Genomic DNA, 24,230 nt, shown 5'->3' with positions numbered 1-24,230 from the left:
AATTTATTGTATCACCATGTAATAGTGAGAAGAGACTGTATTATGTTGAATCATGTTGAATATCAGCTTCATATGTCTATTGTTTGGGGGAACTGGAGGGAATGTTTTGAAAAAGATAACATTTAACTGTTGGGGTAAGATCTCAAACCCCATTTGTTCATATTATATGAACTCTCATATTTTCATATATTGTTTTTTTTGGTACACATCTCTGTGTACTATGGAAGAAAGTTATACATCTTCGACCCAAGAGTTTGAGTAAGTGAGAATTTTTATTTTTGGCTGGAGCATTAGAGAATATATACATTTTTTTATTTAATAAAAATATATATACCCGCAGCTGCAATCGAAAATATTCAACCCCCCAGACACTCCAGTACTTTACAAATACAAACTTTTCTGAAGATCCAGGACTTTATAAGAAATGCCTCTACAACAGTTTACTGCCATATTAAAAGTGATAATGTCAATATATAAAGTATATCATAACAGCTCTGTCATAATTATTCAACCCCTATTCAACATTGTTTTTGAACGAATTCCCACGTCTCGCCAGAAGATGGCACTCGCAGCTGAATCATCCATCTGTTCATTTTACAATGCGCTCATCCACGGCGTAATACAGCGTAGATCACAGGTACAAATTCGTTGTAAATTAAATATTAAATTGTTTAACTGGGGTTTATACGTAATTTCTGTGACAGAATTCAAGATAAATCTTTTAATCTTACTACTGGAACTGCCCATTTGAAATGATTAATAAACGGCAAGCAAACTATGCAAAAGCAGTATTCCTTCCGGTGCACTTAGTATCTGAATTCACTCACTAGTTTTCATTCACTCCTTCAAGTGAAAGGTACGGGTGAACTAATATAGGGAATAGTGAATAAGTTATAGGGAGCAATTTTAATGTGCTGTGTTGGGGGTCCTTAGGACAGGTTTCATTCTGCAATTTTTAGCAATTCAGACTATTCTTCATTCTGCAGTTACGTTGTGAACATGATGTGGAGTGGTGGTGCGCTGGGAGGAGAAGCTTGGCTTGAGCAGCTCTTTTCTCTCTGAGGTGCTCTGAGGAGCTGGTGTATACAGGATTCTGCTCTGAGGTGTAGGAGGAACCACCTCAATGGACACACCAGCCTCCACATGCTGGTCAGCGCTGTCAACAAGTTCAACCAGCTCTGACCAAACTGAAAAAACAAACAAAAAACAATAGGTCATAATTCAGTACTAGGACTACAGCTGCACAATCACAAATGAGATTTGTGCAAATAACCTTCCAATATATCAGCTTCGCCAGCTGCTCAACAGCTGAAATAAAGACAATGTAAACGTGTGATTAGTGGACTAATAGCTTGAATGAACAACTACTAGTCAACTACAAAAATCTTTAGGGACATCTCTACAGTCATGGCCAAAAGTTTAGAGAATTACATAAATACTGGAATTTGGAAAAGTTGCTGCTTTAGTTTTTATAATAGCAATTTGCATATACTCCAGGATGTTATATTATGAAGAGTGATCAGATGAATTGCATAGTCCTTCTTTGCCATGAAAATTAACTTAATCCCCCAAAAAAACTTTCCACTGCATTGTTAAGAAGGCTTCAGGGCATCCAAGAAAGTCCAGCAAGCGGCAGGATCGTCTCCTAAAGAGGATTGAGCTGCGGGATCGGAGTGCCACCAGTGCAGAGCTTGCTCAGGAATGGCAGCAGGCAGGTGTGAGTGCATCTGGACGCACAGTGAGGCCAAGACTTTTGGAAGATGGCCTGGTGTCAAGAAGGGCAGCAAAGAAGCCACTTCTCTCCAAAAAAAACATCAGGGACAGATTGATCTTCTGCAAAAAGTATGGCGAATGGACTGCTGAGGACTGGGGCAAAGTCATATTCTCCAATGAAGCCTCTTTCCGATTGTTTGGGGCATCTGGAAAAAGGCTTGTCCGAAGAAGAAAAGGTGAGCGCTACCATCAGTCCTGTGTCATGCCAACAGTAAAGCATCCTGAGACCATTCATGTGTGGGGTTGCTTCTCACCCAAGTGAGTGGGCTCACTCACAATTTTGCCCACAAACACAGCCATGAATAAAGAATGGTACCAAAACACCCTCCAACAGCAACTTCTTCCAAAAAAATCCAACAACAGTTTGGTGAAGAACAATGCATTTTCCAGCACGATGGAGCACCGTGCCATAAGGCAAAAGTGATAACTAAGTGGCTCGGGGACCAAAACGTTGAAATTTTGGGTCCATGGCCTGGAAACTCCCCAGATCTTAATCCCACTGAGAACTTGTGGTCAATCCTCAAGAGGCGGGTGGACAAACAAAAACCCACTAATTCTGACAAACTCCAAAAAGTGATTATGAAAGAATGGGTTGCTATCAGTCAGGATTTGGTCCAGAAGTTGATTGAGAGCATGCCCAGTCGAATTGCAGAGGTCCTGAAAAAGAAGGGCCAACACTGCAAATACTGACTCTTTGCATAAATGTCATGTAATTGTCGATAAAAGCCTTTGAAACGTATGAAGTGCTTGTAATTGTATTTCAGTACATCACAGAAACAACTGAAACAAAGATCTAAAACCAGTTGAGCAGCAAACTTTAGGAAAACTAATATTTGTGTCATTCTCAAAACTTTTGGCCACTCATCTTTTAATCCCCTCCCCTTTCATGACTCCCCTGCTGAAAAAAAAAACAACTAAAACCAGCTTAGGCTGGTTGGCTGGTTTAGGCTGGAAGTAGCTGGTCTTAGCTGGACTCCCAGACACATTCGCAACTGCTGCTGGTGGGGACACTAAACCCCATGTGAGTTTTTACGGTCGCAGTAGCATGGTCTCATGTTGGTTCCACCAGCGCACCACATCTTTTCCATCACTTTAATTGATGGATGTCTAAAATACAAAAAGAAGCATAAGCTAAAAACAGGCCCAATGGCCTTCCGGCATGTTAACTATGATGTTAAATTGGCCGAAGCCCAGCCCTAGGAGCATAAATGAGTCAGGCCTCATTGGGTTCGGGCTGAAATGCAAGGCTCTACAGAAAAGGTGGTTTCTCTCTCCAGGACAGGTAGGCATTCCACAGCATTCAGGGTTTCTTAGGTTACCGTGTTTCCCCTTGCATACAACTCAGAGTAATGCTCCATCTAGTGCTTGACCCGGCCTACTGGTAGGGACACTAAAAATTACGTGAGCCAGTCTTGACACAGTAGCATGGTTTCATGTTGTTTCCATCAGCACAGCAGACATTTCTAACACTTTAATTGATTTATGTCAAAAAAAGGAGCAGTGTTGAAAAAAAAAATCTCTCTGTTAAACAGCACTTGGGAATTATTTGAAAAATAATAAAATATATCATAGGGGGCTAATAATTTTGTCTTCAATTATATGTATATAAAGTTCCAAAGGTTAATGCAAGGAGGTGGTAGTGGGCATAAGCTCCTACTGCCCACAAAGAGCTCTTCAAAGGAATATGTCTCAGTTAGCCCAGCACTAGGGGGCATAAGTAAGTCGGGCCTTGTTGGACTCAGGCTGAAATGCAAGGCTCTACAGACAAGGTGGGTTCTCTCTCCAGCTCATCCAGGACAGGCAGGCATTTAGGGCTTCTACGGTGACCATTCTGCTTGGTGACAAAGCCAAGTGTCGCCAAAAAGGCCAGCCTGGAAGATGGGGGCGTTAAGAAATGAATATTTTGTCTGCATCAGCAAGGTTGAGCCAAAGATGGCCATGAACTTTAAGGAGCCTGCCTCTTTCACCAATACTCTACTCAGTTCCGAAGCAAAAATCTGAGCTGGTGGATAAGCGCTGCCTCCTTATATACATGTGTATGGAGGAGTAGTTAGGCATACAAATTCCACTCGCCAATGTTTATTGACATCTCCAGTCTACTGAGAGGTGATTGGGGCTCCCAAATGAGACCCCATACATTAGAAAGTTTATATAATGCAGAACGTGACTGACTTCCACAGCTGAAGCAAAGGACAAGTTCCCTTTCAGTCAGAGTTGTTTGCTAAGTACTGATAATGCCATAGTAGTGTGTAGTAGTGTGCTATAATCCTGCTGTAGTGTGAGCTACATTGAAAGGACACGCTCAGAGCCCAGATTTGAAGGAACAGTGCTTTTCAGCAGTTTGTTCTTGATTGCAAAGCCTACACAATGTTCTCTTTGATCTAATTCTTACTTGCCCTGCCAGGAAAAGGTGAAATCCTTCTCCCCGAATCCAGAGTCTGGGATCCTGGTTTCCTGGAGAGAAACTGTCTAGCTGCAACCTCTGTAGCTCCTTGTTTATGACCATCTTGTGAGTTTAACTCACTCATCTGTGATCATTTTGTAACATGTTCCAATAAGGCCAATTGTTACAATCTGTGATGCCATGGCTGGGGGCTGCCTAGTTCGAGTCAGGTAATGACTACCCAATGAGATGCTTCCAATCCACCATTGGAATAATCCCCTGGTGTCTCGCTCTACGCCAATCAAATAGTAGACTTATAATCGGTAGACTCTTGCTTTTCGTGATGTTCCTACGCTGACATAGCAAAGCTGAAGTGACTTCTCCAGTGTGTGAAGCCCAGGTAATAGTTTAGTTATGAAGGATGGGTTGTTACCCATGCAGCAGGTCCCCTCTGTCCAAGGGAAGGGAAAAAGCCCTAGCTTGGTTTTGATAGTGTCACAGGAGTTGCCAGAGCTGAGCTGTAAACAGCCCTAAACTGCCTTTGGAACTCCAATTCGGATTTTTCCTCAGGGTTGACTCCTGAAGTCTTTCTCATAACTAGGTATAACCACAAGGCAGCGGAAGTTTGGAATTAACATTTTACTTCTTTGATGAACTACATTTCAAGGTTAAACAGCCCAATCTGCCTGAAGAAAACTGGATTTAAGGCACCACAGTGGCATACCTTTGCCCCTTCTCCTTTCAGTGAAAACAGTTCCACTGGGTTTGGATGTTGGACCACACACGAAGGCTAGGAGCTGGACTTGGGTGAGAGGGTAACCGAGATGCATACCTTTGAAAAGCACTTTATAGGCAGTAGGAGCTTATGCCCACTACCACCTCCTTGCATTAACAATCTTTAAAGCTCTATATACATACAGTTGAAGACAAAATTTTTAGCCCCCCATGATATATTTAATTATTTTTCATATAATCCCCAAGTGCTATTTAACAGGGAGAAGATTTTTTTTCAACACTGCATCAAACATAATAGTTTATTTAGGAAGCTTGGAGTGTTTGTAATACAACTAGAAACAAAAAATCAACGCAAACCAAGTTTTGTTGCAGACTGCCTGAGGTTGTCTTTCAAAATCTTCTCGTAGTCTTCCTTTTCCATGATTCCTTTGATGCTGACAAGATTCCCAATTCCAAACACACTGAAACATCCCCACAGCATTATACTCCCACTGCCATGTTTTACTCTGGGTCCTTTCACAACGTTTAACAACGGGGTCTTTTGGGTTGAGCACCTCACCCTTCTTTCTCCAAACATAAGCAACATCTCTGTGGCAAAGAACTCTAGTTTTGTCACATCTGACCAAAGAATACATTTCTAGTGTGCATAATTTTTCTTTAGGTTGTCCTTCAAATGTCACAGTATAGTTTAAAGGTGTCTCTTCTTCAGAAATTGGGTTTTCCTGGTCGGCAACCTCGCAGTCCATTCCTGTGTGGGCCTCTAGTGACTTTGTTGAGACATCAGTCTCAAATCTAGCTAAATCATTCACTAGTGTCTTAGCAGTCTCACTAGTTTTTGAAATCTTTCACTTTCTCCCTCTGTTATCCACTGTGTGAGAATTCTCACGCCAATTCTTAACACTTGAAAAAGCTTAGATAAACTTTTGTCTTTGCCATGATGACAAAAAATACTAATTCTCAGCTTACAGTGCAATTTAAATGCTTAAAGGATTAATTTGTTTAATTAGGCAAGTTAGGTTAGTTAGGCAAGTCATTGGACAACAGTGTTTTGTTCCGTAGCCAATCAAACTAATAATATTGACCTTAGCATTTTTTTTTTAATAATTCCTTTATTCCAGGCCAACTGAAACTAATAAATTCATCTTTCTCCAGATGAAAAATATAACAAATACTATTAGAATTCCCTTGCTCTGTTAAACATCACTTGGGAAATATCTGAAAAAGAATTTAAATTTCAAAGGGAGGCTAATAATTTTGTCTTCAACTGTATATAAATAATAATCTTTATATTTTGTGATGGTTAACAAGGTTTAGATGTTTGAAACGCACATCAGGTGTACATCAAGATGGAAAAAAAAACTTTTTTGACAAAATATTTATCCTTTTAATTTTTCACTAACTTTCTGTCAGGATTGTCATCGGTTTTGTAGAGTTTTCCTAGTACCCCCCCCCCCCCCCCACACACACACACACACTTGCCACTCCCCTTTGTCTGTGTTTTTATAGTCCTTTGTTCCACACTCCCCTTGTCTGTTCTTGAGGTTACATCGTTGCGTTTGCTCCTCCTAGGTTTTGGTTTGTGTTTCCACCTCTTTTTGGCTGATAAGCATGGTACTAAACATACAATTTTCATAATTAATTTTTTCCTCTTACTCTCTGTTTTAAGGTCTGGTTGCATAAATTTGGCAGCGTAGGAGTTGTTCAGAACATTTGGCAACTAGATCTACTAGTTGTTGCAACATTATAATCTGAAACCCACATTTTGGTTGATGTATCTGTTACCTGTATACTTGCATTGACTGAGTGACTCATGCAATTTTACAACATATAATGTCTTAATTGTGACCCTGGACCACAAAACCAGTCATAAGGTTAAATTTGACAAAACTGAAATGTACACATCATATGAAAGCTCAATAAATAAGCTTTCTATGGTTATATGGTTTGTTAGATACACTTGATATGACAATATTTGGCCGAGATACATCTATTTGATAATCTGGAATCTGAGGGTGAAAAAAAAAATCAAAATACTGAGAAAATCACCTTTAAAGTTGTCCAAATTAAGTTCTTAACAATGCATATAACTAATCAGAAATTACATTTTGATATTTGGGTCATTGACGTGACGCCTACATTTTTTGTCCGATTTATTTTTTTTCTGTTAAAAAATTGGTTTAAATGCAAAAAATATGCCATATGTAAGAGGTACCTCTCCCGAATATGGACCAATTTTAACTTTTCTAAAAACATAAGTTATTTGTAATTTTTTTGTTATTCAAAGTGTCAAAACATCATGTGGTGCGACCGTCCGGCCATAACTTTTTTTCGGTAAACATCTTTGAAATCACCTTAAATTTATTCAAATTAATTTTCTGCAGTATTTGGCATAATTTAGGCAGTGTTTTGTAATTGTGTATAAAATTGCAAAGCATTTGTATTTATATTTCCATCATAATATACAAACAAACTTTGTCCGATGATTTCCATTTTATAAAATATCATGTGGTGCGACCATCAAGAAACTACCATTTTGGGACTTTTATGTTGAAATCCATTCAAAGACAGGATGTTGCATCATATTGCAATTCTGCCAAGGAGCAACTGAAGCAGAAAGCAGGTGTGTAGCTCTCTTTCAAATTTTGAATAAAAATACTTTTTTAACAGCTGTTATGTAGTGACCACATTTGGATATCATGTGGTATGACCTTAAAAAAACAATGAATATTAAGTTTTCTCTTCAAATATATATTTTTATTATAAATTTCATAGTAGCATTCTTTGGAAAAGCTAGCTTATTTTTTTAGGTGGCCAGTTATGTGCCTGTAAATTTTAAATGAATTTGAAAACATCATGCGGTGCGACCAAATATCATGTGGCGCGACCACTGCAGAGTGTTTTTCATGATAGATATATGTCCTAGATAGGAAGGTTTTCTAATTTTATATTCAATTAATAGGTTAAATACATAAAGTACTTTATTTCAGTCTAATTTGGAATAGAGTTTAGGCAATTTGGGTCATTTTTTAAACATGTATATTTTAGATGGTTTATATTTAATCTGTGTACAATATGAGGGAAAAAAAGAACATTTAGAGCATGTACTTTCAGTTTGGTAATTATGCATGCATGCATTCATTCGTTCATTTAACTATTTTAATTGATTTTACCAGATGCCACTGTCAAGCAAGGAAAAAACCACTCGCCATAGGCAGCATGTTAATTCTGACCCTGCAGCAAGGGCAGAGTACCTTGCTAGGAGAAGAGAAAGGTATTTTTATTTTTTAATTATTATTAAAACTATAAATAAAGCATTATGAAGTTGCTTGTGTGTATTTTTCATTAACTGGAGAAAATGCTTTTTTTTTTGGTAACGTATTCATGCACTGGTCAGTAAAATAGACTAAACACAACTAATTTATGGCATGATGCTAAATTACATTACTGTTTCAGCTACCAGAGAAGAAAACTGCAGGGAAAGATTCCATATGTCAAGTCAAGTGAGATGCTAGAGAGACAGAAAAAGAAACAGAGGGAGAAATGGAAGGCCGCATCCCAGGCTTACAGGGAAAGGAAGAAGATGGCAAATGCTGTATTAGAAATGACGCCACCATCTGTTGACAGCATTCCAGCAGATCTGATTAATGTAGATGTAGCACAAGAGCAGCCAGAAAATGCAGGTCAACCTGTGATAGGCCCCATACCTCTGAATGACGATTTTAATCCACCAGTGTCCTCCACACCAGAGAGAGATCAGAGAAGGAATGTATCTTCAGCAGAGAAATGTAACAAAAGACTGCAGAAAGAGAAGCGTAAACTGAAAAAGCAGGTTTTAAAACTGAGGAAACAGCTAGCAGAGGAGAGAAAACTAAAGGATAAATTCAGGAAGAGTGAGAAGAGGTTAATAGCAAGACAAAGGTCAAGCCTAAGTGAAAAATTCAAGCAAAGAGGGTCTAAGAAACTGTCAGCACAGAGAAAGCAAGCTGTTATCAATTTTCTTTCCAGAGATGAAAATAGTCGTCTTTTAGCCGGAAAAAAAGACACCATCACCAAAAATAAACAGAAGAAGCAAAGAAGAGTTCTAACGAAGCCCCTCACTGAGCTCCATGCACAGTATCAATCAGAGGTGGAACAGTCTCTCTCCATATCTTACAGACAGTTTGCAAGAAGACGGCCTTTTTATATCACAGAGCCGAAGACCAGGGATAGAGATACATGTGCATGTGTGGAACATGAGAATCTCCGGCTATTGGTTAACAAACTTGCCAAGATGGGACTGCTGAGGACAACCAGCATCTCAGAGCTGATAAATATGATAGTGTGTCACCCTAAAAACAAAGCATGCATGTATCGTGTATGTCCGAAGTGCTGCTTTGACGAAGTTGAATTTCCAGAGACAGCTTGTACTGAGGTTCATTGGGAACAATGGGAGCAGGTAAAGTCAAAGAATGGAGAGAAAACCTTTGTAAATGTTTTAAAACAAACACACACAGGGACAATCCAGGACTTAAAAGAGCTGTTCCTCAAAAGGCTAGAGACTTTAGCCGCACATCAATTCAACTGGATCCACCAAACTGAACAGTTTCGTGACCTAAAGCAAAATCTCACTGAATTTGAAGCGGTTCTTCATATTGATTTCTCGGAAAACTATGCCTGCAAGATGAGTACAGAAATACAAGCTTATCATTTTGGGGGCAGCCGAAAACAGGCCACAATACACACTGCTGTCCTCTACACAGTCCATGGCACCAAATCATATGCAACACTGTCGGAAAGCCTTCGTCATGATGAAAGAGCCGTGTGGGCACACTTAGAGCCCATACTGAAAGAGCTTCGGGCAACCTGTCCACAGATTACAACTCTACATATAATCAGTGATGGACCTGTCACACAGTACAAGAACAAAACAAACTTCTACCTCCTTAGTACTGTGCCTTTTCTTTCTGAGTTCAAGCATGTTACATGGAACTATTCTGAAAAGTCTCATGGAAAGGGTGCCCCGGATGGCATTGGTGGTGCTGTAAAGAGGGATGCAGATCTCTATGTCCAAAGAGGAGGTGAGCTGCAGACTCCACTGGAAGTGTATGAGATGCTGGCCAAAAAATCCAAGTCAACTATTACTTACTACTGGATAAGTGAAGAGAGCATTCAGAAATATGATGAGATGATTCCAGGAAAATTGACAGCTGTGAGGGGCACCTTAAAGATACATCAAGTTTTGTCTTCACAAGTTGCACAAATTAGTCATAGGGAGGTGTCGTGCTTCTGTAAACATACAGAAATGAAGACATGCCTATGTTATCAGCCAGTAAAAGTAGACCTGAGCAACACTGTGTGCCAGGCCGAGGATCCCTCAAGCACTCCTGAGCCACCAAAGGAACAAGCTAGTGTTCAAGACTTGAGTGGCAAGTTTGTGATTGTAACGTATGATGAGCTTCCATATGTAGGCCAGGTCCTTGAGGTTGTGGGAGAAGATGTGCAGATTAGCTCCATGCGGCAGTCGGGTACAAAGAACCTTTACATGTGGCCACAAACTCAAGATGCCATTTTCTATGGAAAGAATGACATTCGTGCTGTCATTTCGGAACCTGAGCCAGCAAACTCCCGCTACTCTAAACTGAACAGCCGAGATTGGGAAATATTCCAGAATACATGGGGTTAAAATAATACCTACTTTTAGTGCCATGTTCTGCAAATACCCCTCAGTTTTTGTTTGTTCATCAGTTGTACTGTTAAATTACATCTGAAGGCAAGTGTTTACTTAAATCTGTTTGATGTTTTATGATGTTTAGTTATGATCATATTAATCGTTAACATACTGATACATGATTGTTCCGATCAAAAAATATTTGTGATGTTTTATAAAAATGTTTACTAATGTTTGTGTTAATGACATTTCTGTGAAATTTGAATAAAATGTAAAAAGTTTAAATCTGTTATTTTTTGTATAAGATCTCTTTAAATAGATGTAAGGTCTTTGTGTCATTTGGAGCGACCATTCATCATGTGGTGCGACCAATAACAGCAATAACTGTATTAAATAAAAAAAAATATATATATATAATTTATGTGGCTGAATATGAATCACTGCCACAATATGCTTAAGTAAATGGTATTTTTAAAACTTTTTTATCAGTTTTATGCAATTTACAGAGAAAATAAGTCTGCTAACTACATTTAAGGTGGCAACTCTGAAATTCTAGAACAAACGTGAGATCGTTATTCGCAAAAAAACAAAAGAATTGCAAATACTTTGTTTCTAAACACTTCAATTACTGAGAACATATAAAAGAAATGTTAAGCATGTTAAGGGAATTAATTAATTTTAATATAAATCATGGTCGCACCACATGACATTTTTTAAGGCTGCGGCCAGTTCATCGAGCTGAAAAAACTATAAAATCACTTAATTTAAAATTGTAATATGAATTTAACATTCTTAACATTCTTGTTGTTTGAACAACTACAAAAGATGATATTAGTTTTTGCATTTTAAAATTTGCTTGTTGAAAATCCTTATACGTCAATGACCCATTTACAGTAGGAATTTTACAAAAAATCTTCATGGAACATGATCTTTACTTAATTTCCTAATGATTTTTGGCATAAAAGACAAAAATCAATAATTATGACCCATACAATGTATTTTTGGCCGCAGCAACTTAAGACTTAAATCCCTGATATAGTTATTTTTAAGTGTCATCTTTGTGCATCTATTACAAATCTGTCAGATGTCTGTATGTTTTTAGGATGTGACTTTCAATGGTTAAGGTGGAAGTCACCAATAACGCGTTTTGGTCCACTCAATGATAGAGCCATGGGTTATCTCCCAATAATAAATCACATATTCAAAATAAGAACCTGCTTAGAGAATACGATTGTCAAAAAAATAACCTAATTTATAATTTATAATACGCTACAGTGTTCTCCTCTCATTTGTGCACAGAGAAGTGTGTTTTTAAAGGATTACTCCTCTTCCAAAATAAAAATGTCCTGATAATTTACTCACCCCCATGTCATCCAAGATGATCATGTCTTTAACAATTTTCTTTAACGTATAGTGGATTTCAATGGTGCTCAACAGGCTCTTAACGACCCCAGTCAAGGAATAAGGGTCTTATCTAGCGAAACGATCGCTTATTTTCTTAATACTTTTAAACTTTTTGTCTAGATCTGCGATGTGCATGCGTACCCTGTGCACTCCGGTTCAAGACAGTTAGGGTATGTTGAAAAACTCCCATTTTCTCTTTAAAATTTCTTTAAAATCGTCCTACATCGCTGCAGAAGTACCGACCCAGTGTTTGCAAAGTGAATGGCAAGGAGGGTCAAACGCCCTTTACAAAAAAAAAGGTAGAACAGTGATGTAGGCCATTTTGAAGTTTATTAGATGTTTTTTTTAACAATCTAACTGTCTTGAACCAGAGTGCACAGAGTATGCATGTGCATTGCAGAGCTAGACAAGACAAGCATTTGTGGTAAAACAAAAGTATACATTTAAAATTTTTTAAAGAAAATTACCAATCGTTTTGCTAGATAAGACCCTTATTCCTCGGCTGGGATCGCGTAGCTTTGGAGCTGCATTGAAACGGCATTTTTAACCTTCATTGCGTTGGGCACCATTGAAGTCCACTATATGGAGAAAAATCCTGGAATGTTTTCCTCAAACCAAGGATTAGTTCACTTTCAGTAAAAAAAAATTACAGATAATGGACTCACTCCAAGATGTTCATGTCTTTCTTCAGTCGTAAAGATATTATGTTTGGTTTTTTGAGGAAAACATTTCAGGATTTCTCTCCATATAATGGATATGTATGGTGCCCCCAAGTTTGAACTTTGAAAATGGAGTTTAAATGGCTCTAAATGATCCCAGCTGAGGAACAATGTTGTTTTTGACAACCATCTTAGATTTAGTCTTAGTCTTTTGGACTAAAATTCTTCTTAGTTTTAGTCAAATTTTAGTCACTTCTATATGTGATCGTTTTAGTCCAATTTTAGTCGACGAAAAGTCAAAAAGGTTTTAGTCTAGTTTTAGTCAAAAAAAGGGGAAAGGTAGTCTTTTAACAAATTAATGTAGGTCAGTATGTATTTTTATGTTGGGTAGTGTCACTTATAAGTTCTGAAAATAGCAGATCTATAGTTCAACACAATGTGAGCTTCCGGATCGACTATTTTCACCAATAATTACAATAATGAAGGAATGTTTTAGAACATAAAAGACAAACAAGGATGGAATGCTAAAACGGCTTGCCATACTAGTATAGCAAAGAGTATTTAATGCTAAAACGGCGTGCCATAGCGGCAGATAACATTTTCGTCTATTCTCGTCTCGTCAACGAAAACTCACACACGTCTCGTCATGTTTTAGTCATCAACGAGCCATTTTTATCTCGTCATCGTCTCGTTATCGTCATGAAAAAAAAGTGGCGTCAACGAAATGATTTCGTCATCGTCATCGTTGACGAAAACAACACTGCTGAGGAAGAGGGGTCTTATCTAATGAAACAAATGGACAATTTGTATACATTTTAACCTCAAATGCTCGTCTTTGTGATGTGCGTGTGTAGTCGGTGTAATCCGGGTCAATACAGATAGCGTACGTCGAAAAACTCCCATCTCGTTTTCAAAATCGTCCCCTTATCCCCTTGTCTCATTCCCCTTATCAAGGAGATGTTCACCTTACTTTCATGTAGATGTTCCAATTAAACCTTGTAAGTTCAATTGACTACATTTGTCCAGTTCAAATATTTAATTACAGATTTTCAGAAAGAGCATTTAGCTTGTGTTTAGACCTCTGTTCTCCTGACGTGTCCAGAAGTCCTGAACTGTTTTGTTGATGTCGCAGTTCTCTTCCCGCAGCTCTCTCTGCCACTGCCTCAACTCTTGCACATCCGGACGTACACGCACCTAAAAAATTAAAAAATATGTTGACATAGTTTAGTGATATTACTACGCTAAAGGCCTGTTCACATTAAGAACAATGCTGATATCTATAACTACTATTATAACTATATTTGCATCCACACCAGTGAACGATAACTGTCTGTTTACTCTAAGCTCATGCGCTGCAGTATCATTGTAAAGGAAAAACAGATGCTTTTTTTTTGGGGGGGGGGGGGGGAGATTCTGCTTATAGAGTTAGTCTTTTGAAGGCAATTTTTATTCATGTTTCCATGATAGTCAGTTTTTGTTTTTCTTGATGCATTTACGCAAGTTTAACCAGTAGATGTCCTCAGCATGCTATATTTCGAGCACATCTAAACAGTGAATCTACAACCATACTAAAGTAAGATTATTATGTGAAACAAATGACTACAGCTGACAAATGCGATCTCTGGATGGAACTGATTATAATGGGTTTGAATGTCTTAAAAAAAAGATTAAATCGCAAGGAGCAATGGTTCTCAACCTTTTTGACTCTAACACAGTGTCCTAAACCAACAACATGTAGCCAGGTTTCCATCCAAGGATTGGATTTAGCGCTTCAAAATTAAGTTGATTAAAATTTTTCTGTTTAACTTAAATTATAAATTCTCTTTCGATAGTTTAAAGTCTCAAAAATTTGCATGGAAACACCTTTTTGTCGAGAAAAGGGCCTTAATGCAAAAAAAATGTGTCACATGACAGAATTAGCTGTGTTTGTGGCCTTGCTCACTTTAAAGCACCGTTTCTCTGAAGTTCAACAGCGCATTAAGTCATATTTATATTATTTGATTATACCTAGAACTATTTATACAGTGCCTTGCAAAAGTATTCATACCCCTGCATTTTTTTTTCACGTTTTCCTTTGTTGCAGCATTATGTTAAACTGCCTTAAATTAGTTTTTCCCCGCTCCATACACCATAATAATGACAAAGCAAAAACCAGATTTGCAAATTTGACAAATGTATTAAAAATAAAACACTGGAATAAGTAGATTGCATAAGTATTCATACCCTTAACTCAGTACATAGTTGAAGCACCTTTACAGCCTCGAGTCTTTTTGGGTCTGATGTGACAAGCTTTGCACATCTGCATTTGGCAATTATCTGCCATTCTTTGCCTCAAGTTTTAACCTCTCCATCTCTGTCAGACATTTTCTAGAGTCCTAGTTGTTCCAGTCGTCTTCCATTATGGAGAATGCTTCTGTCAACCTTCAATGCAGCAGATTTGTTTCTGAACTCTTCCCTAGATCATCGCCTTAACGCCAGTCTGACACTGAGCTCTACAGGCAGTTATCTTGGTTTTTGCTCTGATATGCATTTTCAGCTGTTAGACCTTTTCTGAGAGGTGTGTGCCTTTCTAAATCAGACTCATTCAAATGAATTTGCCACAGTTTATCTCCACTCCAAGTGTAGGAACATCTAGAAGCAATATGAATGCTCCTGAGCTAAATTTCCAGTGTCCCAGAAAAGGGTGTGAATACTTATGCAACGGGATCTTTTCAGTTTTTTATTTCTAATAAATTTGCAAAGTTGTTACAAACCTGTTTTGTGCTTTGTCATTATGGTGTATGAGATGTAGATTGATGTGGGGAAAAAAAGTAATTTAAAGCAGTTTAACATAATAACGTGAAAAAAATGAAGCGGTATGAATACTTTTTGGTAAAAAAAAAAAGAGTTACCTTTCAAATATACACATCTTAATTTGATGTTTCTTTAATACATTGCAGGTTAAAATGTATTCATTTTGTACAAAAAGCACAACAATTTACATTTGTTTTTGGCTTATATTTTCGTTATTGTTTGTTCTCAGTTCTGTGCTACCGTTAAATTTGAAGGATTTGTTGTGGAGTGATGGGAAGTAAAATAGCATGGTTTTTCAATATGTTTGGCTGGCTGTATTTTATTATGATAATGAACAGACTCCGCTGTCCAGTTAGTAGCCTAATGCTTAACTGTGCACCGGAGGCTCCGGCACGATCACTTACAATAGGCTACTCCTGCTTTTGTGGTCATATAAGAGTAAGACATTATTCAAAACTATTCTAAATATTTCTTTTATTTGTGTAGGCTACATTCACAATAAAAACAAACAAAAATATAGCTGCAAGCATCAATTACGGGGCCAAGCATTCAAAGGGCAAAATGAGGAGCTAGGGAACAGCAGACCAACTGCAACAATGAGTAAAAGGAAGCAATTTTAAGATAATTTTAGTCAAAATTACACAAAAATTATGTAGAACGCCTACTGATATGATTTAATGCTTATTACGTTTGACCAACAGGTGGCGCTGTTATCAAATCCATGTGGTGTGTTTAGTGTCACAAAGTTTGGTGTCTTTACGTCAAAGCTTTGCAGAGATAAAGCCTCAGAGTCATTTTGGCATCAAGCCTAAAATTTGTAGAGGCGCTGTACGAAAACGGTTTCATCTATCAACATGAGATCCATAATTTTTTGTCAGCACAGTCTGAAGATGATCTGACTCGATTTTGGTGAAAATCGGATGGTTTAGGACTAGTTAAAAAAGGCGGACATGAAGATTGACCAACTGTGTCATAATTGGTATCTATGTTGTCAGCATGACCCAAGGAATATTTTGAGACTAATCTCATTACAATAGGCTAATGCTATCTACAGTTATTAGCATTTTTGTCCATTTTATAATTCATAGTTAATGAATGGTTTATTACTCTTGACCAATAGGTGGCGCTGTTACCAAATTGATGTGGTGTAATCAGTGTGAGGTGGTAATGCCTCATACCAAATTTGGTGCAAATATCTCAAAGCTTTGCAGAGATACAGCTTCAGATGCGCTTTGGCATCTTTCTAGCAAACTCGTTGATTCGTTAATTGCAAACGGTTTCGAATATCGACACGAAATTCATAATTTTTTGTCAGCATGGTCTGATGATTATCTGAGGCAAATTTGGGGAAAATCTGACTAACGGTCTAGGAGGAGTTCGAAAAAGTAGGTTTTCTTCATTAATCAAAATGGCGGACAGGATGTTAGGCCAATTTTGGCATAATTGGTATCAACATTCTCGGCCTGACCCAAGGAATATTTTGAGATTGCTTTCACGACAATAAGCCATTTTTCTCAAGTTATTAGCATTTTTCGAAATTTCCTTATAACTTTTGACCACAAGGTGGCGCTGGCCCCAAAATTTGTATGTACATTCAGGGCATGGTGCCGAACATTTTTGTAATTATTGTCCAAACGATACGCTAATCCGTTCTCAAGATACAGCATTTTAAAGCTAAATTCAAAATGGCCGACACCCAAAATGGCTGACATAGGAAAATTGGATATGGTTCGACCCTGCATTCTCTTCTGAATCTAACGGCGAGTTTCGAGATTTTTGGCCAAATCACTAAGAAGTTGTAAGCAAAAATAGCCATTTTACATATCTCCTGACCACTAGGTGGCACTGTGAGGAAACACTGCAGGTAGCCTCAGGTCATGCTTGTTATAACACACACCAAGTTTGGTCTCAATACTCCAAAGCGTTGCGGAGATATGGCCTCACATCCATTTTTGCACATTTTTCGTAGAATTAATTAGCGTGTTATTCGAGAACGGTTTGTCCAATCAACTTGAATTCCATAACTTTTTGCCAGCATGGTCTGAAGATGATCTGAGCCAATTTTGGCGAAAATCAGACAAACCGTCTAGGACGAGTTCGAAAAAGTAGGTTTTACAAACAATTAATTATAAAAAAAAAACTAAACCTTTTTGAAATTTGGTGTTCATTCGACTCGGCATGACCCAGGGATTCAGAGAAAATTAGAATTTTGATTTTATGGCTTACGGTTCAAAAGTTAACAGCAAAAAGAAAGTGAAAGTTTGGCCAAGTGGTGGCGCTAGAGAGTTTGAGTTAGAGACTCCAAACGTGCTATGGTTATAGTTGAGACTGCCTTCTATTAGTGTGCCAAATTATACAAATTTCCCGCAAGCCGTTCTATGGGCTGCCAAGAGCGGAAGAATAATAATAAGAAGAATCCTAACGGATACAATAGGTGAAAATTGAATGACAGAAACAAACATCTTTTTGTCAAACCAGTCTGGTTGATACAGGGTGTAAAAAAGCATGGTACACTGCAAAAAAAATGCTTTTCTAGCTTAGAATTTTTGGTCTTGTTTCCAGACAAAATATCTAAACATTCTTAAATCAAGAAGGATTTTCTAGATGAGTAAAAATTATTGTCTTGTATTCACAAAAAAAAAGTAAAAATTAAGTGCATTTTTGCTGAAAATAAGCAAAATAATCTGCCAACGGGGTAAGCAAAATAATCTTGTTTTGTCTGTTTGAAATTAGATTTTTTTCGCTTACCCCATTGGCAGATTATTTTGCTTGTTTTAAGCAAAAACTCACTTAATTCTGACTTGTTTTTTTCTGAAAACAAGAAAATTATTTTTACTTGTCTAGAATTTTTTGTTTTTCTAGCATTTTTTGCAGTGTACCCTGACAGCTAATAACATCTCTGCAGCTTTTTGTACTTTGCTTACCTTATATCCCCTCCAGAAAGCCTGGATCAACACCGCAGCCTGCTCATCTGTTAGAAGTAGAGAAGCTGGGAGGAGTGGCCTGGGACTGACAGACAGGGAGGAAAATGTTATTTTTTAGTTTGTTATATTTAATATTTGATTCATTGTAAACATTAGAAATACTTTGGACTGTATTTTGTTCTTTTAGAAAAAAATGTTTGTCATGCCAAAAAAAAAAAGAAAAAAAATCACATACAGTGTTGAAATGAGAACTGAAACTGCCCTCCAAAGGCAAAGCGCAGTAACTACGCATTTGGTCAAAATTGAGTTTAGGCTTAAAATGGACTTTGTGACAACTGTTTTGTCTTGTGGCTAAGTCTCCTGGTTTAATTTTGTCCCAGAGAAACGAGAGTGTTTCAGAGAAACAAGAGTGTCAACATGTTTGACTAGCTGGCGTAAAAAACTTTAAAGGCATTTTTCTCAGTTTCAGTTTTGGAGTAGTTACTGCACTTTGCCTTTGGAGGGCAGAGTACTCCAGAGTGTTTATTAGGGAATCTACATACTGTTCAAGAAGCCAGTTCTGGACGAAAGGAATCGTCTGAAAATTGACAGGTGTTCGTTCTGTCCGAAGAGGGTTTTTACTGACGGACAACAGTGAAGAATAAAGAACATATTTAAGCACAATTAACTATTTCGCTGTATAAATGTCACAACAAAATAAGCATTAAATCTTGGCAATATACATAGGGTCACATTTCTCCCACTCACTTGTATAGCCATTCAGTGAGGAAGTCACAGCCATTAAACTTTGTCTTTTTCCTCTTGATTGACAGAAGGACGTGAAATGAAAACAATGAAAAACTTGTCAAAAGCTTGAAATTATTATGATTTTTAAATGTTTTTAATAAAGTCTCTTCTGCTCACCAATGCTGCATTTTTGTGCTCAAAAAAGACAGTATAAACAGTAATATTGTGCAAAAATTATTACAATTTAGAATAACTATATTTATGTGAACATGCACTGCCGCTCAAAAGTTTGGGTTAGACTTTTTTTTTTGTTTAAAGTCTCTCATGCTCATCAAAGTTAAATTTATTTGATCAAAAATACAGAAAAAGGTAATATTATGAAATAATATTGCAATTCAAAATAAGTTTTTTATTTTATTTTAATATACTTTAAAACATAATTTATTTCTGTGATGCAAAGCTGAATTTTCATCAGCCATTACTCCAGTCTTCAGTCACATGATCCTTCAGAAATCATTCTAATATACTGATTCATTATCTTTATTATCAATGTTTTATTATCAATATTAAGCAGTTGTGCTGCTTAGTATTTTTTTGGAACCTGTAATATTTTTTTTTTCAGAATTCTTTGATAAATAAAACGTTAAAAAGAACAGCATTTTTTTTTTCAAAATAGTAAAGATTTATATTGTTAGAAAATATTTCTATCTTTTACTAACTTTTTATGAACTGAACACATCCTTGCTCAATAAAAGCATTCATTTCTTTCAAAGACAGAAAGAAAGGAAAAATGTACTGACCCCAAACTTTGAACGAGGTGTTTATTGTTACAAAAGTTTTCTATTTTAAATAAATGCTGTTTTTTTTAACGTTTTGTTTATCAAAGAATCCTGAAAAAAGTAACACGGGTTCCGAAAAAATATTAAGCAGCACAACTGTTTGATCATAAATCAGTCTATTAGAATGATTTCTGATGGATCACGTGACACTGAAGACTGGAGTAATGATGCTGAAAATTAAGTATATTAAAATAGAAAACCACTATTTAAATTACATTAACATTTCAGTTTTTCAGCATTTAAATGAACGCAGCCTAGATGAGCAGAAATGTCTCCTTTAAAAAGCATTCAAAATCTTAATGATCCCAAACTTTTGAGCAGCAGTGTATGTTAAAATATCATTGTAATATTTCACAGCATTACAGTTTTTACTATATTTTGATCATATAAATGCAGATCACTTGAAAAATATGTTTCCAAACTTTTAACTGCAAGTACGCTTCTCTTGCTCAATGAGCATCGCGTTTCTTATCAAACTTATATTTTTATTTATTTATTATTAATAACAGTTAAAAATGAGAAAGAACACAACAAACAAAAACAACACTTTTATCGCTTATTCATTAAAACATGCATAAAGCTGACCTCCATGCAGCGCTGCTTCTGTGCTTCTTCCAGCAAAGCCTCCAGTCCAGGCAGCAGCACAGGAAACACGTTTTCCTCTAAATAACATCTGCTGAGCCCCTGACAAAGGTCGGGTGACCCTGAAAATCTATTACGGAGAGAGAAATAAACATTTTAGACTAGATAAAGGTGGTCAGTCTAGACCAAATACTACTATATATGAAATAAAATGGCTCAAGAAAAAGTGAAAGTTTAAACACAGTGCAAGGAATCTGAAATACTAAGAGTTGAATTACTCAGTTTGAGAAGAGCATCTGATGAAGAGCAGGTACAAATCAGAGTCTGACGAACTTTGTGACTCGTTCATGTCTTCCTCTGCAAAACAGACAAATATCACTCATTTATTAGTTCAAGTTTACGTCTTTCCAAATATCAACCCTCTAATAATAACTGAACTAACCAAGGTAATAACTCGCATGCATGTAACGTTACTTGCATTATTTTCGGGATGATACGGTGTGAGAAACCGCAACAACATTTCATTTTTTGGCGTTTTATCAACCGATATAAAGTTGGTTCGACGTTTGACGTTGGATGTCTCAGAGGACATTATGCTATATGTTCTGGTAATGTTTTCAGTGGCACATTTTATTTTAGTGCCCAGAATATTCTCATAGAAGGTAGAATGACATTCTCTAAAAACATTCTACAAATGTTTATTAATAACAACATCATCCTCTAACATTTTAATAGATTTAAGTGGGAACCTTCCCATTGGATATTGGATGCAGACTCAAATGTTGCTCAGAAGTCCAATTTTTGGTCAAAAGTAAAAACCCAAACTTTACAAAAGGTCTTATTAAGTTTAACAGAGGTTTAAATTTTGACGTCAGTTTGAAAGTGATAGTTTGGTTTGATGTTACCATTATGGTGAGAAGTGTTTGCTTTGGTTGGGCAAAAATCTTTTATCCCCGCTTCAAAGGCTTTGTCTTGTTACAGAGTTGATATAGAACATTTTGCAGTAGTTTTCATTGTCAAAAGTGATGCAGAAATAACACTATTGGCATTTTTGACTGAGCGTGACATTCAAACTATTTTATAAATTGATTGCATGCAGTTTTCCATCACAACTTCAAAAGCTGTGTCTTGTTACTGGTTTCTAGAAGAATATTTCAATGTTGGTTTTAGTCACAGAATTATAAGTGAACACATTCCCAATTCAGTACATCAATTAGGGGAAAAAAAAGAGCACAAAAGGGTTTAAAGGGTCTGTTTTGTTTCTTAAAAACAAGTTTTTGAAAAAAAAAGTCCATATATAGTATATTATTTTATTGATACATAATACATAAATTATCATATGAGTATGGGACAATACAAATTACAATGTAAAAAATTACAATGTAGCTCTAGATATAAATAAACAAACATACATAAATATTTCATTATGCATTACCACCACCTAAATAGTACAGTCTAGCTAGCACTCTTAAGAGAGGCAGTATATTATTCTAGGTTTTGTTGTTGTTGTTGTTGTTCGAAAGTAACTATACTTTTAAGTAAAATATTGAGGATGGTCCCATATGTTATTTCAATGATATGTAATATAGAAAATGTATTCAAACAGGAAATAAATATAATAATGATGATGATAATAATAATAATAAATCATTACAGAAGGTATTTAAACAGCAAAAATCATTTTCAATAATTACAATCATTGGATGTGTGCAACTGACAAACGTAAATAATGAGAATTACTGATTAATTACTGTTTTTATTTATCTATTTCAATTGTTTATTTTGGAGGGTAACATTTACATTTTTTGATTCTAAGTAACAGTTGATAAATAAGTATAAACCTTTGCTCACAAAGGGTTCATTTGACTTCGCTACTAGGACTTAGTCTGACTTACAGTTCTATGAATATGCATTTATACAGAATCTGCTAAATGTTTTTATTTTATTACTTTTTTTGGCCAAAATAAGAGGGATCACACAAAATGCATTTTATTTTTTTAGAACTGTTCTAAAGTCCTAAAGTAAGACATTTTGCATCAAAGATGTTTACATATACTGCCCTCCAAAGGCAAAGCGCAGTAACTACACATTTGGTCAAAATTGCGTTAAGGCTTAAAATAGACTTTGCGACAACTGTTTTGTCTTGTGGCAAAGTCTCTTGGTTTAATTTTGTCCAGTTTCAGAGAAACGTTCAGAGAAACGAGAGCGTCAACATGTTTGACTAGCTGTTGTAAAAACTTTAAAGGCATTTTTCTCAGTTTCATTGTTCGCGTAGTTACTGCACTTTGCCTTTGGAGGGCAGTATAGTCCACAACACAAAGTAATAGCTGAATTATGTCAGAAGACAAAATTACTACAATTTTCCCAAAGGTTCTGTAAGACCTGGAGATGTTTATAGAATGTAGATGTTTATATGTTTAAGAATAGAGGACAGTTTAACTACTCAAGACAAATAAAGGGGGAAAAAAGGATTTTTTAACATTTCATTCAACAGCATGTGTCCTGAATGAGGCATGACAGCAACACCTGAATTGAAATGTTAATTTGGGAATCAAAAACAGGACACACTTTTTGAAGCTGAAATACAATACTGTGTTGATTTGAAATAAATGTACAAGTCTGAATGTCAAAGTATTTATTTGAAACTACTTCATGCATTGGTTTAATTTTCAAAAGTGTGTTTTTTCTAGAAACCAGTAACAAGACACAGCCTTTGAAATTGAGCTGGCAAAACTGTATGTTTCAAAAATGAATGTGTTAGCAGATTCAAATTGAATTCAATAGCATAGATCCTGATTTACATTTGATAGTGAAAGATGGCTGTAAATATTGATCTTTGAACAAGTAACAAGACACACACCACCTGGAGTTTACATATCAAACTTTGTGCATTCTCAAATTAATTTGTTTAAAGTCCTGAATGTCAAATTTGGTCAAAACAAGTTCAGTATCTTCCTCTAGGGGGCGGTAAACTGCACAATATTTGTCATGCTTTAGGAGCTTTTTCTCAATGGTTTCATTTCAATGACTTTTGTTGTGCTATAGATCTGTGAATAAAACATATATCTAAATGTTCTTTTATGAACCAGTAATAAGACACACCCCTTAAATTTGAGATTTATGTTTTATACATTTCACAAGTGAAGCATTTAGATAATTGTGCTTTTTGCTCTGCGTTTTGCACTTTGCAGACGGTCCCTATCCTGCGCTGTTACATTATAAGCTCTATCAGTTACTATTCCTTAAGGCAGATTAAAACAAATAAAACATATTGTGTGTTCTCTTCTACATTTGCAAACAGTTAGAACGTAATATGTTTCTTGTCATTGTGCTCAATCGTTAAAGAACTATTGAAGATTTCTAAGGCTGAATCTTTGACAAATGTCAAACGTCAAATATCGAACCAACTTTATATCGGTGTTTTCTCACCTGTGCAGCGGTGCTGCAGTTAACGATCAGTCTTCATCGCTTTTATAACAACAGAAAAGAAAGCAGAGCCCCTGTTTGTGTGTGTGTTTGTAGCCTGCTCACCGTTTCAACTGCAGTCAGTGTAGTTCCTCCTAATGCTGTCACGGCTGTTTTCAGTAACCATAGTGACCGTCACTAAGGAGGTATTCACGAACATCTTCGTGTCTCTGTTCCTTAACAATTAGTTTTTAGAAATGTCTTAAGGCAAATCCTAAGAGGCTCGTAGATTGCTCCTAAGCGCAATTCTTGAACAAGCTGCTAGACAGAAAGCGTCCTGTCCTGTGTGCTGTATAGTTT

General features: G+C 36.5%; 1 protein-coding gene across 1 annotated transcript; it reads right to left on the bottom strand.

Annotated features, from left to right (window-relative positions):
- Positions 1 to 115: 115 nt before the first annotated feature.
- iqck (IQ motif containing K) lies at positions 116 to 20,817 on the bottom strand. Its single transcript, XM_073844832.1, has 7 exons — positions 20,744 to 20,817; positions 20,469 to 20,595; positions 19,066 to 19,118; positions 18,861 to 18,938; positions 18,319 to 18,403; positions 13,681 to 13,795; positions 116 to 1,187 (listed from the first exon to the last, which is right to left on the bottom strand). Exons 1-7 carry the CDS (start codon positions 20,812 to 20,814, stop codon positions 976 to 978), a joined length of 741 nt encoding a protein of 246 aa, XP_073700933.1. The 5' UTR covers positions 20,815 to 20,817; the 3' UTR covers positions 116 to 975.
- Positions 20,818 to 24,230: the final 3,413 nt, after the last annotated feature.

This window comes from Garra rufa, chromosome 1 (assembly GCF_049309525.1).
Source record: "Garra rufa chromosome 1, GarRuf1.0, whole genome shotgun sequence".
Lineage (NCBI taxonomy): Eukaryota > Metazoa > Chordata > Actinopteri > Cypriniformes > Cyprinidae > Garra > Garra rufa.
The sequence above is the reverse complement of the archived record's forward strand: the minus strand, read 5'-3'. Positions and strand labels throughout refer to the sequence as shown.